This window comes from Rhamphochromis longiceps, linkage group LG9 (assembly GCF_057381845.1).
Source record: "Rhamphochromis longiceps isolate RC_006_pf linkage group LG9, R_longiceps_female_GT1.1, whole genome shotgun sequence".
Lineage (NCBI taxonomy): Eukaryota > Metazoa > Chordata > Actinopteri > Cichliformes > Cichlidae > Rhamphochromis > Rhamphochromis longiceps.
This window is the reverse complement of record NC_140565.1, coordinates 23,594,052-23,618,407: the sequence shown is the minus strand read 5'-3', so window position 1 is coordinate 23,618,407 and position 24,356 is coordinate 23,594,052. Positions and strand designations below refer to the sequence as shown.

General features: G+C 40.4%; 2 protein-coding genes across 3 annotated transcripts in view; one reads left to right on the top strand and one right to left on the bottom strand.

The window, feature by feature from the left end:
- smchd1 (structural maintenance of chromosomes flexible hinge domain containing 1) overlaps positions 1–3,528 on the bottom strand; it is a 39,045-nt gene extending 35,517 nt beyond the window's left edge. The window contains exon 1 of one of the 2 annotated variants that reach the window (XM_085418935.1): positions 3,189–3,528. In XM_085418935.1, coding sequence (XP_085275061.1) covers positions 3,189–3,353 — 165 coding nt within the window. In that variant the 5' untranslated portion in view covers positions 3,354–3,528. The remainder of the gene's footprint in view (positions 1–3,188) is intronic. The other variant, XM_085418934.1, reaches the window with a different exon arrangement.
- Positions 3,529–3,570: 42 nt separating this feature from the next.
- On the top strand, positions 3,571–21,964 carry mettl4 (methyltransferase 4, N6-adenosine). Its single transcript, XM_085418938.1, has 8 exons — positions 3,571–3,968; positions 7,167–7,232; positions 8,470–8,830; positions 9,116–9,185; positions 9,985–10,159; positions 10,265–10,371; positions 12,286–12,377; positions 19,480–21,964. The coding sequence occupies exons 1-8, from the start codon at positions 3,738–3,740 to the stop codon at positions 19,695–19,697; spliced, it is 1,320 nt and encodes a 439-aa protein (XP_085275064.1). The 5' UTR covers positions 3,571–3,737; the 3' UTR covers positions 19,698–21,964.
- Positions 21,965–24,356: the final 2,392 nt, after the last annotated feature.

Sequence of the window (24,356 nt, the reverse complement as noted above, 5' to 3'; positions counted from 1 at the left end):
GCTGGCCAAGGCTGTGAGTCGTTGCTTGGCAGTTTCCAAGGTCTCAGGTATGGACAGCTTCCTGTACTTCTTAGGCACCTTCCTCATCGCGCCTTTCAGCAACTCCGATAGTTGGCTAACTTCCCTCCGTGCTACCTTGATCTTAGCCTCTAGCCTCCTTCTCCATGGAGAATACTGCCCCTTGTGGCTGTTCAACTTGTAGCCAAGCATCTCACTGATCACTGCTGCCGTATTGTAGATCAGCTTGTTAGTGTCGGTAATCGTGGTTGTAGGTATTGTCCGTAGTGCTGCATTAACATCATCTAGCAGACCTTCTGAGGGTACTTCACGTAATCTTGGTAACCGGCTACAGGGGGTCCAGGTTTCAAGTTTGGCCATGATCCTATCTTTCAGGTCACTTCATCATCATTAATCATTATGCTGGGTAAACCATGTCAAGGATGAAGGATCAAGGATCAAGGAAGCTTTATTGTTATTCGCATCACATGTTTACATGAGGTGGAATGAAATTATGTGCACATGGTCCCGGTTATCCATAGAAGTGAAAAGAAACAAAATAACAAAGAAACACAAAAAAACCCCCAGAAATAACAAATAACAAGTAATAAAATAATATAATATAAATAGAGTGCAACAACCTGAGTACCAGTATGGAGTATAGATATAGAAATATAGGTATAAATATTTTAGCAGCAAGAGGCCATGATGACTAGCATTGATAAAGTGACGGTGTCAGTAAAGTATCGGTAGTATAACAGTTCTTGTCTGTTTATGCATTGAGAAGTTTCACAGCTTCTGGAACGACGCTGTTTCTCAGTCTGGTAGTTTTGCATTTAATGCTCCTCAGCCTCCTGCCTGAGAGGAGAGCAGCAAAGAATGAGTGTGCTGGATGAGTTTGGTCCTTCGTGATATAGGTAGCCCTCTTCCTGCATGTGGATGTCAACACCTCACTTACAATCATACCTAAGAAAACACTGGACAAGCCTCTGTTGCATCTCAAATATGTAATGCCTCACTCATTACCAATGAATACTGACCTATCACGGATGCATATCTATCTAATATCCAAAAATGTATTATTAAAAATGAAAATCAATTCAGATAAAGATTCTTGGCATAAATTCGCCAGCACAGTGGCACAGACTGCACCGCTTACAGCTAGGGATGGGTACCGGTATCCGGTGCCATAACATAAATGGTAGTAACCAGACCGAAAAGCAGCGCACATTTCGGTGCTTCATTTCGGTGCTTTTTTTCCCTGAAATGTCACACACTTTGGATTCCAGCCAATCATTTTACCTTTGCAAGCATAGTAGGCGGGCCCAGGTACGTATGTTCTTTTAGAGCAGAGCTACAGATTAAAAATACCCAAGGCGAAGCGGTCAAAGTCTGGCTGTACTTCACAGCAAAAGATGCAAACTCAGCAGCCTGCAACAAGTGTTTTAAGGTGATACTGTGCAAAGGAGGTAACTCCTCGAGTCTGATGAAACATCTGGCGACGTATAGCATTTTGTTAAAAGCCGAGAAATGCGCCGTATTTGATAGCTTGCTGCGAGACCTCACACCGAGCACATCTACTGCGGGTGGGTTGCCTGTTATCGGACCCAGAGTTATCCCAACATCCCCCAAAAACCCGAAGCCTGCCAGTGTAGCAGAAATGATGACGGATGATGATGCAGCAGCAGCCGTTCTTCTCTGTGTGAGTAGCTTAATGTTGTCCGTGTGTGATTTACGTTGAGTAGGCTAACCACGTTATTACATTAATGCATGTAAGGGGAACTAGCAAACAGGCATCATAGTTACATGAGGCTGTCTTCTTGTTTGATGGCAGATACTCCCTTCACCCTGGCCAAAAAAGCTAAAATGACCAAAGAAAAAGTGGAAAACAGCTAAACATGAGAGGTTTTTGGACAAAGTTTGTGTTTTCCATTGATTAAGCACTGCTTCCAGCCAAGAGTGATGCCATAAATCCCCTATAGCTGCAGAAAAGGCTAACATTGTTATCTTTTTACAAAAAAACAGCTGAACATGAGAGGTTTTTGGACCAATTTTGTGTTCTCCATTCTTTAAGCACCGGTTCGAGCACCGTTTAAGCACCGGCACCGTTTCAAAAGTACCGGTTTGGTACTGGTATCGGATAAAACCTAAACGATACCCATCCCTACTTACAGCACTCTCAGTAGTGTCTGCCAGTAATACTAACATCCAAATAAGTTTGCAAACATGTTGCAGATGTGTTTGTTACTGAAACAAAGGGCTCCTATGAACATAACTCTTACTTACTGTATATAATTTTCATAGTTTTTCCTGGTTTAAAATTGACAGCTGATAATGAAAATTAAAAAGTAAAGAAGCACCCTTCAATCATGTTCAAACATGTTTACATTGCGTAATTTGCTTTCCACCAGAGGGCACTTTAGCTTCCCTTTCGTTTATTTGGAAAACAAAACAAAACAGCAGAATACACACTGACACACTGGAATATCGGATTTTTAGATCACCAGTATTGGTATCAGTGTGAAATATCAGTGGGGATCTAGTTAAAAGTCTTTGAAAATCAGAGTTCTCATGTCCCTTTGGAGGAAGGCCAAACCCCCTGTGGCAGGTACCAAAATCAGTTTCTATTTCGGTTTTCTACATACAGAATATGAACCACTGCACCAATAACAGATGTTCTTTGGCTACCTCCTAAAATCTGACACTAATATCATCTACAAAGAACAGTTCTGCTTCTGCACAACATTACACAGAGAAGTGTTTCTATTATTCTAGCCTGCAGTCTTAATTCTGCGGACAGAATAACAGAACTACCTTGCAGGACACTTGCACTCCAGTTCTAAAGCATCATAAATCGGGTCATTTTGTGGCTGTTTACACGCTCTACAGGTATGTTGTATGTGTTTACACGCTTTGTTTCAGCAATGAATTCCACAGGAGAGGATCTTTTTACAGCTAAATTATAACGGTCTCGTCTTTATGATGGACAAACCGGTGACAATGTTTCCAAATCCATCTTTTTACCGACATTAATTCCTTCATATGCATACACCTATGATAAGATGGTGCTGGCTGATACACTGGCAGTAGGCCAACCAATCATTTGGGCTCTAAGTGCCATGAAAATGTATGTAAGAACTTTCTGACCTCGCCCTTATAGCTTGACCTCAAATCAAGGTAGCAGACATTACCTTGTGCAGAGCTTGGAGAAAGTCGTTGAAGTCCCAACCAGCAATTTCAAACGGCTTGCAGGTTTTCGCCTCCGTTTCTAAGCGGAGGTCGTAAACACGGATTTTCTTCTCTCCCTGCTGCAAGGAAGCTGCTGCAGACCGACGCTGGGAGGCAGAAGTCAGCATCGTCGCCGCTTCGCCTTTTCACGTTACTCTGAAATGAACGGTCGTCCTCGTCCAGACTGGAGTGAGAGACTCACATCCGCGTTGTCTGGTCTGGTATTAAAAGTATGTGTAGTTTCCGCGGGACTCGTTCCTCTCACTCCTCTGCTCTGCCCTTCGTGTAGCGATTTCATCCGTAAAGCGCTGGTGTTTCTACGGATCGTCATATGGGACAGAAAACTTGCGTCATCCACTTCCGCGATGATCTACGTTGGTTAACGACTGAGTTTTGCCGCGCAAGTTTCGGTTTTATTTTCAAAGAAATAGGCTCGTTTGCGCTTACGTGTCCGGTTGCTCTCAAGCACGAGCTTAAATCCCGTCTGGTTTCAAACAACACCCCCTTTAATTATGTCCGTGGTGCTCCACGGAAGCCTCGGCTGGGTTTTGGATTCATGCTCGCTTATCGATCGGGGATATTCGCCGTGCATACGATGGAGAGAGAATCAGAAGTCAGCTCTGAAGTGTAGTTTCAAAAGGCAGTGCTTCCAGGTTTTTAAGAGCTACTATAACGAGAATAACAGAGCAGATGTGGATGCAGGGAACACGGAGGTCCTGAAAAAAACATGCAAACCCTCAAAGGTAAATGCTGCTGCATTTTCTCAAGTGATGCATGAAAGTGCAAGTTTTTTTCATATTCCCACATGAATCAAATCAAAATTTCTAGAATATGTATGTGTTTGGGGGAATAAATCGTTCATATATATTCCTAGAAGGCAGTTTTGCACATTTTTATGACGTAAAAAGATAGAATTGCCTTTATAACGACGAGGAGTATACACCTTTTAATGAAACATGAAATATCTGTTGATATAGTGCATAAGGCATGAGGGAAAGCATAAATATTTAAATTTTAATGTTATTTATTTATTTATTGTTGTTGTGGTTGTTGTTTTACTAAAAGGTTAGTGACACTTTACACTTTACTTTACTTTACACTTTACTGTTATATATATTACTAAATAAGTAATAAATAATATTTACTTGTTATAATTGTCAGGGACTTCTGGTTTTTGCGGTAGTAAGAGTCCCACTTTGTGCCAAAACCAACAACAACCAAGACTGATGGATGTGAAAGTTTAGTTACCCATGCGCCTGGAGTAACCCCGACTGCATTATGTCATCTTCTGACTACTATATCTGCACTTCCACCACAGCACATAGAAAAGGGAATGAATGGGCCCCATTGTACGATTTAGAAGTTTTGAAGAAGTCAATTAACGCACACACACATATAGACAGGACACATATTCTTGTTTTTGCCATTTTCAGGGCCCACTACTTGTTTTGCTTTTCTAACGGCTTTTAAGACCACCTTTTCAGACACATTCAGATATGTCTTGTTTTTGCCATCTATTGGGACACGCCTGGTTTAATACTTATGGAGTCCAATTGCACTCTGTCACATAGCCTCAAGACAGACCACATGGAGATAAAATATAACAATGTATTCTAATGTGGTTTGATAGGCTAATGAAACACAGTAATGTGATATTAGCATATTAGCAGGGGAGACATAATCCCCTATGTCCCCCTTAAACCTGTGGTGATCAGCTGGCTCTTATTTTCACTCCAATTTCCAAAAGTTGATTCTGTTCATCTGAACGTAGCGTTTTCAGTGGGAGAAATGTTTCATCACTCATCCAGGTGACTTCTTCAGTCTCAGCTGACTGATCAGTGGTTGTTGATCAATGGTCATCAGAATTTTCATAATTAAGATTAAGGAACTCACCTTCCAGGCCATTGTTCCTTCGGTGGGCTGGTTTCAGTCATTATGCAAATGTACTGTTTATACGATTGGGGAAACCTGCAGTCAGCTGAGACTGAAGAAGTCACTTGGATGAGTGACGAAACGTTTCTCCCACTGAAAATGCTACATCCAGATGAACAGAATCAACTTTTGGAGATTTACTTACCTGGATGATTGAGAATGCATCAAGACATTTTCACTACAATCTTCATCAGATCCTAAAGGAGGTGCGCCCACAGGAGGGCCTGATGCAAGCTACAGAATCTCCAAAACTAGAACAACCACATGCAAACTTTCTGTGTCTGGTGCTTTCCAGGTTTTCTGTCTCTTGAAGACCTGGCTCACATCTTCAGGTGGGCATAGTAGAGTCGTGATGGGGGTATTTTAGGGTGCGGGGTATGAATGTATCCCTCAAATCTGCAGTACAAAGCTTGTCATCCAGGTCTTTGTCTCAGTTGCAGGTATGGTCTCCTGTAGTTCGTGATGTCTTGTCTATCTTCTGCTCCCCAAGATACTTAAACTCCTTCACTTGGGGCAGCAATTCCTCCCTAACCCAGAAATTGAATTCCCCCTTTTTTCATTTAATGCTCACTTGATGCTACCTCAGTTGTGTCTGTTTGTATAGCTACTTGCCTATTGAGAGCCTGCAGAGAGGACTTTTCAGCCTACACGAACATCATTGCGTGTTGAAGAAGGAGGAAACAAATCTAAAGAAAGTAGAAAGGTGTTCCTGAGGTCACCAAACTGATGGAAATTCTGTCCATAAAAGTTATGAATAGAATTACTGACTCATATCTGAATTGCCACTGGCAATGCAAACAAAGCTCTTACTATGGTTATACAGGTTGTACAAATAGTCTGTAACAGCATGACAGTCACCTCTACCAGGGGCTCCAAGAAGCCCGATGCAATGTAATTCAACACATAAGCACAAGCCATACCTGCAATACCAAAAGGCACTTGACAATAAGCACTTTTAAGACCAAAAAGATACTCAGCTGTCAAACAGTTTGCCTACAGCACCTGTAGCATGTTGACATTCACCTGGCAGGATCATCTGCTGCAGGGATTACTATTTTTTTTGCAGGATAGCTCTGCAGATAACATCTCACTGGTTCTCTTCCACAGTTTCCTCTTTAACAGGGTAGATTTCCCACTCAGCCCACATTCAGTGGCATCTGGCATCTTTGTGAGAGACATATAAGGTTTCTTGATCATTTCTTATTTCATTCTATCTTATATTATATATCCTCCATTCAACAGCCAGCTCCTATTGAAAGCTTTTTCACTCTTCACTTTAAGAAGGAGGTTGAGTGTGGCATGTGTCACATGACATAAGTACTAGTTTTATGTCATGTACTAGTACTGACATCAGTTTTGTCAGTGGTCATTATGTCAGGCTCTGAGGACATTCCTGTTCACACCCAACAAACCTACCTGGTTGTGCCAAAAGGTTGGTTTCTATTGTCGTGATCGTGTTTTCTGTTATGTGGGACATAAAATACTGATGTGTTGTAAAAGTTAATAAGGAACTCTCTTAACCATAGTGAACTTAAAGCTCAGGAGTTGCTAATACATTAATGCATTTTCACGTTGTTCTTATCAAGCAGTCCAGTAACATGCAACAGTGAGCAAGCAAGTAAACCAAGGATCCTGACACTGAAGCAGAAAAATACATTTAAAAAGTAGCATTTTATACCTGCTACTTTTATGGTGACTTACAATAATGAAGAATCCAGACTGATTGGATATATTTTAACTCACATAAAATCTGCAAACAGACTTGCACAAAGTTATTCTGCTTATTTCAGCACCACTGATATTTGTTTAAATATTAAAATGACAGACATGTAAAACTTAACTCTGTCAGCTCAGTTTAATGCCAGATCAGTAGAATTTACTTTAGAGTTTGACACAGTGGATTACAGTGGTGCTACTGCTTGCTTGGTTGGAGCTGTAAAGAACAATACCATGATCATTTTGCTCTTTGTTGTACTTACTCTTTATCACTTCATCAATTTGACTTACAGAAAAGGAAACGAAAACACCATGAACTCAACCAAGGGGAAATTGATTCACTGGTCTTTCACGAGAAGGTAGGCTGATACTTATTCTGAGCCTGAACTACAAATAAGATATAATCTGTCATCTGTCAATAGATTTGTTCTTGCAGGGACTGTATTGCCCCACTGAAGTTAAAGCATCACAAAGAGAAAAAATGATTGGGGATAATCAGAGTCACAAGAAGTCTATGGAAAAAGTGGTCAAAGTGTAAACTTACGTGTCAAACTGACTGATACAGTTATCCACAGAATCGTCCTGTTTGAGCCAATGTAATAGATCACACTTTTATTCATATAAGTCGATTATTAGCAGTATGATTGTTGTTAATTTATTCATTAATGCTTCTTTTAAATATCTGATTTATATATGGCTTAGTGTTATTTGTTTTTTATCTACACAATAATACACCATCCATAACAAACATAACAATGAAACAGACCTTTTTATTGTAATGTGTTATGATTTATAACTCAAAACATGACATCACAATGTCACTTTGTGATAAAGTAAACGTTATTTATACTTGTATTATAGTTTTCATTTTAAAATAAGTCATTTTAGTTAAAAGTCATATTGTTAGAGAATTTCAATACGCCAGTGCACAGATATGGGCTGAAGAGCACTACATGGACAAAGTGTTGAAGCTCTTTGTCCACATATTTCGTGCTGATGTTAATGCCAGAGGAGGTTTGGAACTAGCAGTTATTCAGTCCGCAGAGTGTTGGCAACTTTTATGCACTATGATCCTCAGCACTACGCAACCTCACTATGTAACTTTATGTGGTCTTCCACTCTGTGGCTGAGTTGCTGTGATTGCTAAAAGCTTCCACTTTGCTTCCACTTATAATCGATTGTGGAATATCTAGGAGGAAAGACATTTCACAAGCTGACCTATTGCAACAGTTACATCCAATTACATCAGCATGCCCAAATTCAGGGAGCTCTTTAGGACGACCCCTCCTTTTACAAATGTTTTTAAAGGCAGACTAAAGGTGCTTCATTTGATCCATCTATGGTGATGGGACTGAGAACAACTAAATTGAAAGATTAAGAAGTATGCACTTTTGTAAGATGTCCATTTTTGAGGCATTATAAAATAATTAAAAGACAACATCTCTACAACTGCTGCATTGACTTTTATCTCCAACACTTTCAATCAGTGGAGCTTTGTTTCAAGTTATTGTGCATTCATCCAAGTTTAAAATATTAGAGGTAAGAAGCTGGTTTAGTATTCAGACTAAATAATCTCTGTTATGTGCCATGACGCAGATAAAGTCTGTTATTCTGGAGGGAACCAAATACTTGGTGGATTCTGCACAACCGCTCGGCTATCTGAATGGACAGACAAACGTGGACAAAGAGCCTCTTCCTTCACAGGAGTGCAACCTCGCTGCTCTTTGTGAAATGGCTAAAGATCTCCCTCTGGTGGAGGATGAGGAGCAGGAACGGGGCGCTCAGTTACTTGTTGGCGAGGATGGCTGTACGTCTCACGTCGACTTGTTCTCTCAGGTGACAGAGAACAAGGCGGACTGGGCTACCGTGGTTACGGTGATGGGAGAGGAGTATGTAATACCCCCCCACACGGCTTTCCTGCTGTCTGATTTCACGAGGATACAACCATTAGTCCACTGTGAGTAAAACACTGGGAGCAGTGCATGTGAACTAGAAAGAAATGTTAACTGAAACAAAGGTTATTAAAAAGTTTTTTTTAAAGCCTTACAATTCTGTGTGCTTGTGATACCATTATTTGAAAGGCCAAAGTTTATCTTTGTGTGAGGCAAAAACACGGGGACTCTTCCCTGAACTTAAGTGTTGTAAATAACTGTGGTATGGCTCAGTGTAATTTCTCATCGTCTCAAGAGAGATCTTGTTTGTTGTTTCACAGCCTGACATTCTTTGCTTGTTTCTCACACAGACGGAACAAGGTTCGACCTAATCGTTATGGATCCACCATGGGAAAACAAGTCTGTGAAAAGAAGTCGCAGGTAATTCAGTATTCAAGTACTTTTGGAGGACTGAAGCAAAAGAGGATAAAACTTTATAGATTTCTGGGTATGAAATTTACATGTTACAAGAGCATATAAAGCAGGGTGAATAAGAAGAACAAATAAGAGAGCTTCTAAGAAAAGAAACTGATAAAGTCCAGTGGTTTATAGTTATGTTTGCACATGTCCCCGTACTGTAAAATATTATGGTGTTACCATGGATATTAATCAAAGAGATATTTTCATCCCAGTCTGTTTTATGTAAAGGATTTTGAGGCCTCAAGAGCTCAAAGCATTCAGTGTCCTCTAAGAAAAAAGCTGCCTAAAGCCATAACGTAAGGAAATATCAGCATTATAAGAATTAATAATCACGGCAACATGAGATGCCTAATGCATAACAAATGTCCTGACAATCCAGCTAATCCTTTTTATACATTTCTATCAAAATTACTCACAGTGATTATAAAGAAGAAGTCATTCAATCACTAGAGTCAGAAAAATGTATCATCTGTGAACCAAAACTGTTTGTGCATACAGCAAATGTGAAGCTTTCTCACTAAATTTGCAAAAAACATGACCTGAAAAGTTCACATAACTCATTAAACTTGTAAAGGTTAATCACTCTGAATCTTCAGATTTCAGCCTGATGGTGGCACCAGACAAAAACTGGTTGAAGAAGCGAAAATGGCTAGAAAATAAAGAAAAGTAATGGGCATTGTATTTAGAATAGAATAGAATAAACCTTTATTATCCCACAGTTGAGAAATTTACACTGACTATATCAATTTTCTCACTGAAGATACGGCTCGTTGCCCTCATCCCAGCTAAAGCGGCTCCCTATTCCCCTGCTGGCATCTCCAAACTGTTTAGTGGTGACCTGGGTGACAAACCGGCCAAGCCACCTGCGTTTTGTCCGTGATGAGCTGTATCCACATTGGGGCGTAGAAGTTGTGGCTGAATGGTTCTGGGTCAAGGTACAGATAATACAGAACTTTCAACCGATTAATTGTTTAAGAACTGGAAGCATTACCTGCTAATGTCAATCCAAGTGTTTTTAAGACGATGCTATTTCTCCTCAGGTCACCACATTTGGGCAATTTGTGTTTCCGCTAGACTCACCACACAAGAAACCATATGAAGTCTTTGTCCTGGGCCGATATCGTTGCTCTGCTGATATCTCAGAGAGGTGTGAAATGTTTGAGTTTCATCTTTAAATTCCATATTGTACCGTGCAAAAATGTGTGAAAACATAAAGCAAAATAGAGTGTATGAGGCAAAAACTGAGTTTGTACAATTCTTTTTTTTTTTTTTTTTTTTTGGCCTGTCCCGTTTGGCTCTTTTGCATCAGAATTGTTGTCTAAAGGCAAAGAAAGATGCCCAACGGATTTACTTTACCAAATTGACCATCCCAGCCTTGCCGTAATGGTCCATTTGATTCACCTTTTATTGTTTATTTTATTTTCACTTACTGAATACGGGACAGACTTGACTGGGGGAAAGAAGGGGAGAAAGAAAGAGGGAAAGAGAAACAGCTGAGAAGAGGGACGGGGGAGAAGGGCAAAAGACAAAAACCAACAGAACGGGCAGAGAAAAAAAAAGCATATATCAATCACCTGGATCACCTGCTGAGAAAGAAAAAAGAAAACAAGCAGAAGAGAACAAGAGTAATAGAATAAACAACATCACAATGATATATGGGAATATGACAGTAAATACTAAATATTAAACATTATTGTGCAGCACATAAGATCAACAGAACACAGTGTGCTTTGAGGTAGGAGCCAAAAAGGGTGTAGTTTGTGGGTGTGATCACCCGTGTGTACACCTGTGAGCATGGACGCGCTTGTTTTTTGTTTTTTAAAAGGTTCCTTCATGTAATAATCTGCTAGAGGGTGTGGGGGGGCCACAGCCCCGTCCTCCAGGGCATGAAGCAGGTATGGAGGAGATCAAAACTCCAGACATCCAGAGGCCCCCAGAGACCAAGGAAGACCAACAGAGGGGCAGCCGCGCCACTGTCCCAGAAAGAGCTGAGGAGAGTCCCAGATGAGGGCTCACTCAGCAGCCGCGGAGCAGAAGCCAGGGGGAGTTGCAGTGACGCGCCCGTGAGCTCCGCCGGCAGCCAGCCGCGCCTGAGTGACCGAGCCCCAGGCCGAGAGGCCGGGGGCACCCCACCTCCGAAGTGGCCCGAGCGAGCCCCAGGCTCCAGGCCCCGATAAGCGGCCGCCAAGGAGTGAGCCGGAGTTTGTACAATTCTAACGAGCTTGAAAAGATAAGCTCTTAGATGAGCTTTCTTGTCAGTTCTAGTCCTCAGGAATAGCTCCTCAGGCAACTTCTTCTTCATTTCATCAGACCATAATATGGAGAAATGAGGACTGACTCAAGACTTTTGCAGGACTGGATATATAAATCATAGTTTCTCAGTCATCCAGGTCATGGTAGTGTTGAGTGTTTGAAGGAGAGCAGAATTACTTTTTTAGACCCTTGAACACATTTTGCTTCTCATCCAAGAGTTTTTTTCAGCTCCAAACTGATGGAGAGTCCAAGGTATTTGACCCTTAGTGGAGTTTGTCCCCTTGGACGTGGTTCTGAGGGTCGCAGACACACTAAAGGTGTCGCATGAACCAAAGTGTGAAAAAAGGCGTGGTCATTACCGCCATCGAGACTAAGGTGTGAAACCTCTGTAAGACATTGTTCCTCTCCACCATCATGCTGCACTGTAGGTGGCTGATAGCAGGAGGATTTATCCCTGAAGTTATATGGTAAGCTATCACAGGTGTTAAAGCAATGTCTAAGTATATCACTTCTTCAGGTTTGCATGTATCAAATGTAACATCTTGATATTATTCAAGGCAACAGCAGCTCTGGAATTTAAAAGGTGTGAAACCTCTGTAAGACATTGTCCCACACCACGATCAGGTGAACTATCTAGGTCACCTGAGGCAAGGTGCGAGTGGGGGTTGAAATGCCTGGGAGGAGATGATAGCTGGTGTCGTAAGCCACCACCTCTGTTCAGTGACGGTTGTTCGCATAGATGGCCTCCTTTATTTCTTCAGCTTTCCAAATCATATTTATGCTGACAGACTTGTGTACCCTCTTTCAGCCCCTCAGAGACATCAGAGGTGCCTGTGGAGGATCAGCGTTTGATTGTCAGTGTCCCATCAGCTCTGCACTCTCAGAAGCCTTCGCTGTCAGGTGAATATTCAAGTACAGTGTAGTGTCTTTGCCACCAGAGGGCAATAGTGTCACATCAATGATCGTTACCTTGATACACAACTTGAGTGATAAGCTCTGAATTCTGCTATCACAAGTGTGTGTGTGTGTGTGTGTGTGTGTGTGTGTACGTCGCTTCGTCAGTATATTCTTCAGTATATTCTTCAGTTCATGTATGAAATAGAACATCCTGATGTTAATAGCAGTAATTGCAGTTCTTGAATTTAAAACACCCACAATGTGTTTTTTTTGTAAAGGAAGAGAATTAACTACAGATTCATCACTTTACTTTTACAGCCACACAATTTTATGAATGAATTTGTTATCCACTGCGAAAAAACTTTGGTCTTTTCAAAATGTCTGCAGATTGGAGGAGAAAATACTGCTTCAGCTCATAACTACACTTAAATTCATTAAATCATCAACCTCTGACAGGACTGGCTCGTCAGAGCGGGCACTTCTACTGCTCACATTTCAGTTTTGTCCTGTTTGCACTGATTGGGTTAAACCTTGATTCCAGCATCCACTCTGCTTCTTAGAATCAATGTAAGACCTTGACAATGAATATGCAGAGACTATGAAAAAGAGAGGCTTGACGTCATCTCACTCCCTCTCAGGGGAACACGATTTATTATTGTGCAGTATGGAGAGCAAAACACGGCCAGTGTTTGCTGGCGCCCTCTCAGCAGCACAGAAACGCCTCTGTCTCATGGCACTAGTTCAGTATTGTGAAAATAAAGATTTAAATCATAATGATTGCTTTTGCGAATCTGTGATGCCATAGAGATTAAGCAGATTAGGATACAATTTGTGTTCTGTCTACATGTGTGATTCTGTGTTTGTGGCAAAGCCTCTCAGCAGGTTTAATCAGAATTGGTTTGTTTGTTATTTGCTGCTGTGGAGGATTTTTATAACTTGGAATATATGAACTTGGAAAAACACCAATCATAGATCTAGTTATACTTTAAAAAATGTTGACCGCATATAGAAAATGTGTTGCATTTTTTTCTACTGCATTGCATACAAAGTAGTACTACTAAATGACCAGAATGAGCAGCATCTACGCTGTGTTACAACTCTAGCTGCTATGCACGCTCTGTTATTCTACACGAGGTGTGAAAGCGCCGTTGGATGTGGGTGTGTCTCAGATGTGATGGTGCAATGTGTAGTGAAATCTTGGGAAAGGTTTTGCCAACTCTTGCGGAGATGCCAACCAAAGCAGATAATTTCTTTTCATTTAGCCATTTGAGATGATAAGTTAACACCTAGAGGCTTAAGGGATGAGTTTTTCCTTTTCTTCACACCTACAATAGATTATGCAACTGCTAGAAATCTCAACACCTTTGGTATTAACCAACCTGAGCTTCCTCTTTTTTTTCAGTTCAAAATGTCACCCCGGTAATTCTGCTGTACTTTTTCTTTCATGTAGCATGTCAGCATGTGAGCAGCCTTGATAGCGTGTTGAGAAAGTCTGACCCACTTCTGTTCCCCGACTCAGATGGGGCTCATATCACTGACATACTTGGTTGCTATGGAGAGATAAGGGACACCATTACTCCGCTATGGGTACAAAACGTCTTTGCCAGATGGTCACACTGCAGAAAAAAAATGGTTCGAGCTTCTCTGAAAGACAAGACATGTGTTTTTTATTAATTAGGCCCCCCTGCAATTTCAAAACTTATGAGAATCCCTTCCCAATTTGGGATTTTAATTGGCACCTTAGTAGCTGTGCCTAATATTCAAGAAAAGGCACACTACCAGTTGTGTTATCAAATTGCTTTAAATTGGGGTGTGGCTCACTGAGAGCAATCTGTGTGACATTTTGCATAGTTTTTTAGCTCTGCGAGGCTGTGAACCTGAAGTACATCACGTAAACATGCTGCTGTCTCTGTTTTTCAGTACAGAATATTTACATGGATGAGCTTACATGTTAATAAAATGTGCTTTTTTTCATTTGGTTATGGCAGATGGCAACTTCATACAGCTGGTAAAGCAAACATGTTTGCAAACGCACCTTAAATATCAGGAGATTACAACCAGGAGATACAGGGGAGCGCTGGTCTTTAATTTGGAGTCAAATATTTGCTCTTCTTTTGCTTTTTACTTAAGGGGAAATAAACGACTCTTCACCTGCTTGTCACCAACTGTCACAACCAGGGAGTGACAGATACGAAAGCTACTGCGTTTAACGTATTACTCTTTATGGATCATACTAAATTTTGGGCTCTAATATTACTAGTGGAATCACCTTACTGCGCATGTGCCATTTTCAGCTAACTACGTGTTAATGCAAATATCAAATCAACAGGTCATATAGTAACAACTCAATGTATTTTATGCATGTAGACATGGTCAAGACGACCTGCTGAAGTTCAAACTGAGCAGCAGAATAGAGAAGAAAAATCATTTAAAGTGACTTTGATCGTGGGATTGATGTTGGTCTGAGTATTTCAGAAACTGCTGATTTACTGGGATTTTTCCACACAACCATCTCTAGGTTTTAAAGAGAATGGTACGAAAAACAGAACATATCCAATGAGTGGCAGCTCTCTGGGTGAAAATGCCTTGTTGATACCAGAGGTCAGAGGAGTGTCACTGCTGTCATCTAAGAACAGGAAACTGAGGCTACAGTTCACACGGGCTCATCAAAATCAGAAAATAGAAGATTGGAAAAACGTTGCTTGGTTTGATGAGTTATGACTTTTGCTGCAACATTCACACGGTAGGGTCAGAATTTGGCTTAAACAATACGATGGCATGGATCCATCCTGCCTTGTATGAACATTACAGGTCATGGTGGTGCTGTAAATGTATGGGGAATATTTTCCTGGCACATTTTAGGCCCCTTAATAGCAACTGTGCATTGGTATTAAGGGGCCTACTGCTGCCTACTGCTGTGTTTTTGCTGACCGTGTCCGTCCCTTTATGACTAGAGATTACCCATCCCCTGATTGCTGCTTCCAGCAGGATATTGTGCCATATCACAAAGCTCAAATCATCTCAAATTGAACACGACACTGAGTTCACTGTAAGTAAAAGGCCTCCACATTCTCAGATATCAATCCAACAGAGCAACTTTGGGATGAGGTGGAACAGGAGATTCACATCAGGTCAACAAATTGTGCAGCTGCTGTGTGATGTTGTCATGTCAATATGGACCAAAATCAAAAGCTTCTTGTTGAATCTGTGCCACAAAGAATTCAGCCAGCGCTGAAGTAAAAAGGGCTCCATTGTAGTAGCAAGGTGTCTGGTCAGTGTATGCTTGGCTACATCGTCTGCAACACAGATGACACATAAATGAAACTTGTTAAAAACATGCTTGAAATGAAGGGTTTGGATTCAATTCTTATCTTCTTTAGAAACAATGTAACAATAGGGAACAGCTTCTTGTTGGTAACGGACATAAAAATAGTCTAACTTATAGCACTTTGTGTCAAGACACTAGTTATTTAATTGGGTGTAGTAAAAACAAATGGAAAAAATATCTGTTAGTAACTTTTTTTTATGTTATTATGTATTTTCTTGCAATTATGTAAAAAGCAACATGGTTCCAAAGCCAAACCCAGTGGGATGCCACAAATTAATATCTGAAATTAATATCTTAATAGTAGTCAATTCCATGATTATGTTGATGATATTTTATTCATAAATAAGTAGAATATAAACACAGTGTGGCTGAACAGCATATTGAGGAATCATAATGGAGACCAAGGACATTAGTTGTTACAATGTAAGGGAGCTAATGAAGAAGAATCAGTTTGGTTTTGCTTGGTTAATCCTGATGAGGATTTGGGAAGTCTGCAAGGAAGAATATCTAACAGCGAAAGTGTCAGGAGAGAAGTGAAATAACACCTTCCTTTGCCTCGGGTTATTCTTGGCAGAAGTTTGATACACTGTCCCATTTTAAAGGTAGGATAATTAGACCTTTTATTCTGTATTCAACTTTGAAAGCTGAGTCACCGATAGGAGCTGAATTACTTGCAGAGCTGCATGTTTGGCCTTTCCTCACCGTGACTGTCTCTCTCTCTGACGTGCATAGGAAGAAAAAAATGCGGGACAGCACATTCGGCAGGATCGGTTTGGGGATCTGGCTTTTGAGCTCATTAACTCCGTGAGTGTTGGCTGAGGCAAGTGTCAGGGTGGTTTGAGAATGCACAAGAGCAGACAGAGTAACAAAGGGGCAGAGGAAGTGATACGTATCTGTCAGGTGTGCCTCTCCTGGAATATCATTCCTTATAGAGCCAAGGTCACTGGCAGTCTCCACACAGAAAAATCAGTGCTATGGCGTGAAGGAGCTGGGAAACTGCCAGCTCTGTCCTCTGCCTATTACAGGGAAACAGGCAAAGTTTTGATTTTTCAATCACACAGAAAAGCACTAGTTTACATTAATGTAACAGTGACATATACGTGTAAATTAAGTGCAAAACATTAGAAAAAATGAACTTCTTTTGAAATATCCTATTAAATGCACTCAATTTAGAAGTTGTTACCCAGCTGAACATCTCTTATAGGCCCTATAGATGTCTCTAGTAGGTTCTGTCTAATACCAGCCAGTGGGCTCACTGAGAAGAACGCCTCATTGTTCAGTGGTTAAACTATTTACCCTTTAAAACAGCACCGAGAGTCTTCATAAGAAAGAGTGGTGGTGGTATAAGTCAGCTGTTTGAGATGCATTGTTTGGACTTACTTTTACTCACTGTTTCATTTAGTTGAGGTAAAAAACAGTTTGGGGTATAAAAGAAATGTCAATATTAAAATGATTATGTACATATTTTCATAACTTTATTTATATATTACAAAGCACACCAGAGTGAAAATGGATGGAAATATTCACGTGGCTAGAAAAAATTGTCCTCCATCCATCCATCACTGTTTATCTTGAGTTGCGTCATGGAAACAGCAGCATTCTAAGTGGAGACACCCAAACCTCCCTCTTACTGGCCACCTCCTCCAGCTTATCCACCGAGTGGCCACCGAGGCTTTCTCAAACCAGTCCAGAGACATAATTCTTCAGCGGGTCCTGGGTCTACCCCGGAGCCTTCTACCAGTAGAATATGCTGAAAACACCTCACCTAGGAAGTGTCTAATCAGATGCCCTTATCATCTCATTTGGCTCCTTTTGATGTGAAGGAGTAGCAGCTCTTCTGTGAGCTCCTCCCAAATGACTGAACTCCTCACCCTATCTCTTAAGCGAGAGGCCAGCCACTCTTCAGAGAAAGCTAATTTCTGCCACTTGTACCGATTGTTTCATTCTTTTGGTCCCTACTCAGAGTTCGTAACCATAGTTGACGGTGTGAAGGTTGAGGTGCAAAACCATCAACTTCTATGATCTACGATGCTGGGCAGTAATTAGCACTGTTGCCTCACAGCAAGGAGGTTTGAGTCTAACATCTGGGTGGGGCCTTTCTGCATGGCGTTGGCATGTTTCCCCTGTGTTTCCATGATTTCTGTCTGGGTACTTACTCCAGTTTCCTCCACAGTCCAAAGAAATGCAGTTAGCAGGGTCATGGTGATAGGTGAAGTGAATTAATGTGAATTGACTGACTTTTTCTTGCTATTTTTTAAAGGTGGTGGCCACAGACTTGGTTTCCATCTTTAAAGCAACCATTTTAAAATCAATGAGTTTAGTCAGTATGAGATTTACATGTTCTTCTCACACAACCACTAAAGTCGTTTTACATAATCCAACATTTCCTGATTATAATAGACATTAACAGCTAACATAATCAATAGCACTGATAACAATGGGTTATACTGGCTAATTCATATATCATTGAACTCATGTAGAATGTAGAAGTTTTAAAATTTGAGCTCTTTTGTCAATGGCTCACATCTGCACACTGATGGATCCATAGGAAGTCATGTGGGTTCTGTAGCTTGTGTTAGGACATTTGACTGGAGGAGCTAGGTTCAAATCCACTTCACCACAGCCACCATGTAGAGAGGCAAAGACACAAGGTTTACAGCTTGTCACATCCTTTTATAGTAAATTGAAGGTAATATATTTTAAATATAGGGAACTCAAGAGCCACTGAAGCTTTAATTTTAAGTACTAAGTGTCTTGCTACAGGCATGTGTGTGCTGACATACTGGCTTGTTGTAAGAGAGGTATATAAGAAAACCTGTAAAGATAATTACGCAAAAGCTGGGATGAAATTCAGTGGCAACAGGTTTCAGCGATGAATCCGCATTTGAAATATTTGGATTAAGTCATTGTAAGGAGGAGATCAGGAGAGAGCTGCGTTTCAAACAGTGGTGTTGCTGATCTTGTCAAAATTGATGGAACTATGAACAAAGACAAGTAATGTTGGATTTTGAATGGAACAAAAGGCAGCCAAGATCCAAAGAAGAGATTTGAATGTCCTTCAAAGAAACCTGGAGAATTATTCTTGAAGACTAGCTACAAATTACAAGAAAGTTTATCTGACAGAGGTCATGCTGTGTTCAAGACTTTTAAACTGGTTCAAACTGTACACTGTTTTACTTTATATACTTTTTTCCCGTTTTCCTAGAAAAATCTAAAGAAATGAGGGATGGCTCAACACTTAGGCACAGTATTTCATGTTGAGGGATAAAGCGGTATCGCCACATCTCCACTTTCCCCTCACTTCTCCTCAGTCCCATACAATGGATGCTTTCAAACATGCATTTCCTACTACGATCTCAGACTGGCTTTACGCATTCGTAGGTCAGAGTTCACCTTTGAGAAAGCTCTGTTCGGGAGGCTGTAGCCTCTCAGCAAATACAACACTACCCTATTGTTTGGAAGTGGTAGAAGTTGCCATGTGGGTGTGTTTTGACGTATTTCAGCTGACATTAAAGTTGTGTGTTGTCTTTTGTAATTTTGGCCACATGTAATTGTGATGCTGTACATACTATAGCAGAGATATGTAGGCTGGTAGGCGAGATTGTTTAGTTTAGGTTTCACATCATAGGTGTGAAACTTCAGGTTTGTTAGATCTCCAGGTGAAATATGAAAGGAGTATTTTCCAGTTTGCACAGTGAGGACTGTAAATAACAGGGCAGACACCGAAAGCCTTATAATATGCAATAATAACTCTCCCTCATTGCTTTCCCTTCACAGAGGTACTGAAGCCATACATTGGAGCTGACGCCAAGTGCTTGGAGCTGTTTGCAAGAAGTCTTCAACCAGGATGGACCAGCTGGGGCAATGAAGTGCTCAAATTCCAGCACGTTAGCTATTTCAATTTGACACCTGTAGATGAAAAAGCAGAAGCTGAGGATGACTGCACAGCCAAAGAAAAACAAGCACAAGGGTTCGATTCACCTGGGAAAACCTGACCTCCTGACCGGTGTCCCTCCACTGTGAGCCTGTGACTGACCTCTGACACCTGTTAGATCAGTAATTTAGTTTGTATTTAACGGTGATTCAGCGCCAAAATGTTTCTCTACCAGTTTCTTTTGATCTGTGCTCGTCATGCATGTGGGACCTTTGATTTCATTTTTTTGGTCTGTGTGCATTTTTAAGGTAGCGAAACACAAGTCTGATGAGGCAGCTGGAGAGATGAAAGTGCTTTTCAGTGCAGCTGTTTTGAACCCAGCTTCCCATGCTGCAATCAGATAAACAACACTTTTGTTTTTTTTATTTGCCTTTTTAGTAATGTTTGGCACATTGTGCGTCTTAAGGATGATCAAAGTATTTCTATTTTTACTTATTTTATGCTGTTTTGAGCTGAATTTCAAAGAAGAAACACTTTCATAGTGAATGCATGCTGGGTTGCTTATCCTTTAAAGTTTTTCACACGAACAAGCCACTGATGTCTCCTTCACTCTGCCTTTTGCCCTGTCAACGGCAACCGGTTCTATCATTGGATCATTTGTCGCTGAATCCTTCCTCATTTTTCAATGAAAGATGAACTCGTCCCATGTCACACTTCTAACCAGCTAACCTGCCTTTTCCTGTTGACTCTCTAATGAGTTTGTTGGTGTCTGCATTTGGATGAACGCCGCTGTCTTTGAGACAGATCAGGATGAGTTATGGCCACTGCAGCAGCGTGCACATCACAGCTAATGAAGCCAGACCGTGTCTTCTGCAGGATTACGTATACATCACCTTGTCAAGTTCTCTACCTTTGAGTCTATAACACACACGGGCACATTAGTGTATTCCTTACACTGTATGTCACAGTGGCATCATCCATTTATTTGTGAAGTCCTGTTTTGTGGATCTTAACATTTTAATAGATTGAAGTGAGTAATAGAAGTGAGCATGTTCGGATATTTGCATATTTGAATAAGAGGGTGAAGTGCTGATTTTGAAGATGGGATGAATCGATGGTGCAGGTACATGTTGAGTATTGCCAAGTATGGTAGCCATTAACTATAGTGACCAAAGCCAGTTTTTATATTACGTTGTTAAAGTGCCTATTTACCTTGTAAAGTTGGGCATTTAAGGTTTTGTACAACGTGGGATTATATGGGAACTGACTTACTTTTGGTGCATGAACAGATAGAAAACATAGAATTAGCTTTCAGATCTGAAAAGTGATGTCAGCATCGAAATGCTTTGACCCTGCATTGTTTTCACATCCACCCTGGGGGAACGCCAGGCCTCGAGGGCCAGTGTCCTACAGGTTAGATGCATCCTTGCTCCAACACAGCTGATTTAAATGGCTAAATGACCTCCTTAACATGTCTCGAAGTTCTCCAGAAGCCTGGTAATGAACTAATCATTTGATTCAGGTTTGTTGACCCAGAGTGAGATCTAAATCCTGCAGGACACTGGCCCTCGAGGTCTGGAGTTCGACACCCTGCTCTGGTCCTATAGAAATCTATGTAAAAAACAGCCCCGTTTCCCTCTTTGCTCATGACTTTATAAGTTCAGTCACTCCTTTCAGGTCTTAGTCAAAAAATATTAACCAATTAACTTAAACATTTTGCACATTTTGGTCATTTTAAGCATGACAAAGGAAGATTATCCCAGATCTGCTCATTAGATAATAACTTGTTTACCAATGACCATGCAGTTTCACAGTCAGATTAACCGCTCACTTGTCATACCTGGTTTCAAATCCCTAAGATGGCAACATGAAAATCCCACAGCTCAAAGCTCAATGACGGGACTTTACAAATCAAAGCGTGGCTGCAGCCATCTTTTAAACTGTGTGTTTTAGAGCCAGTCTCTTGTGGTCATTGGAGGAACTACAGTTTTTGGGACTGTTTTAAGGTGTTACTCAAAATAAGTAAAGCTGTTTAACATTAAACATGGTGCACATGTAACCAGAAGGTCCATATTAATATGACTCATAACTCCTGCCACTGTTGAAAGATGTAAATTTTCTGTTACCACCTTTGTGTGTCTTAAACTAAGCATTTTTTAAAACTTGAATTGAGAACATGCTGACATACTGTTTTCTTTTTTCTTAACACTGTTTGCTGACCTGTTGACAGTAGAGGTTGGCGGATCGATCCAAATATCGATCGTTTCAATACCAACTTTGATATTGGTATCAGATCGATGTTAGTGCAACAGGATCGATACTGTGTTTCTATCCCTAAAGTTTAGTATGTAGTCCATGAACTGTGATAAATAAATGCATTTTTTTAGAAAACACACTATGAAAAATGTCTGGGCCTTTTTGTGTTGACTACCACATCACATTTTTGTCAAGCCTATAACACAAAGCACTTTAGAGATAGGTACAGTTACATTCAAGCGCTCCAAAACCCCCAGTTTCAAAATGAAAAGACAAGCTGAAAAGTGTTTTTTGTTGTGTTAGCCGATTATTGTGCAAAGTAAAAATCACAGGGATTTAATGGTCATTAAAATGTGTTCAGAATTCATAAATCATGGCACACAGCTCTCCCCTACACAAGCTGCCTTTAAAGGTCAAAAGTATTTTAATGAGTAGAACATTGAACCACATCATTCATCTGTCCGTCTGTACTGCAGGCTGGGTGACTTTCGCCTTTCTCCTGAAGGTACTCCCGATAGTATCCAAACTTTATGAGCTACAACTGACCACTAGATATCTGCATTAAAGTTTATTGAGATAGTTTTTTTTTAAATGGTAATGGGAAAGAGGTTATTGTATAACCTGCATAAAGCATTTAAATGTCATATTTTAACTCAACAAGGTGTTGCACTTGTACATCAGCTCTTCTTGAGAAATGAGGTTTTATAAAAGTTATGAATATATCTATGTAATACAAGGATTACTCCTTAAACTAAAGTAAAGTGAAACATTAACATAAATGAGTTTTGTGAGGTTGAAGGTGAAGAGCTACTCAATAGTGTAATTCAGGTCTCCAAGGATTTCTCTTTATTTTAAACAGCCAACATAGATGAAACCTGCCATCAGCTCTCACAATCAGGCATGTCACAAACACAAAGAGTGTGTGACGCATCATCCTTCAGTCTGATCAAGACTCACACACATTTTACTTTATTTGTAAAGGGTTTAAGTGGTCTTTGGTGTTCTTTTTACTTATAACCACTGAAGGAAAGTGCAAAGACGTAAAGCAAAAGAAAATATAGATGAACAGATGATAAATGAAGCTGACTGAAGTGTACCTTTACTGTATCACACTGTCACTGTCTAAGACATCTGTTGTTTCCTCCCTTTACCTTCTCTCATTACTTGCTTTTTGAATAGAAGCTGTCATCCTGGATGCAGTCGGTCTCTAAAAGCCTGCCATGTGCTGCTGAATGAAGTCACCACAGTCATCATCTCTCTTACAGGCGCCGGTGAAATGAGCGTGTCCTGTCAAACTCAAGATGAAGCACCAGAACAAAGACCTTGTCACCCCTTCTTCCTCCAGCTTCTCCTGTTCCTCTATTAAAGCCAAGGGAAAAAAAAGAAAGTTTTTGTTTCAAATCCTCAAAAACAACCCCAGTCTGCTGATATGTTTTGCTGTATTGGTAGCCCATTTGAAAAGTGAAGTCTGAGGATAACACACTGGAGCTTTACAGCAAATTGACTATGACCTCGCCGCTCGCCATTGTTGCTTTGTGGGAATTTGTGTAATAATGTACTAAACAGTACTTATAGATACAGTAGTAGTAGTAATAGTAATGACAGTAGTATTGAATCATGTATTGGTTCGGCTAGTAACAACAACAGCTACTGCTCGAGTACCTTTGTATCAGAATAGGAGAATTAAAATGTTTGGTTTTCTGTTAATTATGATTTTTTTCTTTTTCTACTAAAAGCACTATTGAGACAATACTGCATTAGTATGGATGACCTTTAAAATGAAACTTTACCTTTAAATGACATTTACCGGTTTTGATTTGTTATGGTCCAAAATAATCTTTTACTGTGTTTCTTTGCTATAATTTACACTCTGGTTGAATTAGGAAAAAAATATTAAGACTGTCGATAAACTGGTGACTCATTAGTTAAATTCCTTTCGACTTCCTGACTTCCACAGACTAATTATTGATCTGATTTGGCATCAGTGTTCGATATGCATCCCGATCCTTAGAATACTCCTTAAAACACATATCAAGGCAGAGGTGCTAAAACTACAGTTCCTTTAATAACCACTGGGGACTGATTTCAAATAGCAAAACAGTCCCTATAGATCCCCATGTTTAAATGCCTAACTTTGAACCATTAAAAAACATATTTACAGCCTGGTGCAAATTACAATTTTGGCCTCTGTGGGTCATTTTCTCCTTTATAACAACTCTAAGGATGGTCCTTTTTTTTTTAAATATCCACCTGGATATTGCTATTAAGGTTTAATTAATAATGACTAGCAGCTACACACTGTGTAAACATCTCAAGCCACCCCTCATTTCTTTATATTTTGCTGTGAACATGCATAGAAATACAGTATAAGAGGATATTGTGGCTTGACCACCATTATTTTTTACCACATCCTATAGACAAGCTTTCACTGGCAGGGACCATATCCTTGACAATGTTTCTTGAAGGAGAATGATGGATGGAATAGAGATAGATTTAGGTTTCTGTGGTTTGGGCAAAGCTTCAA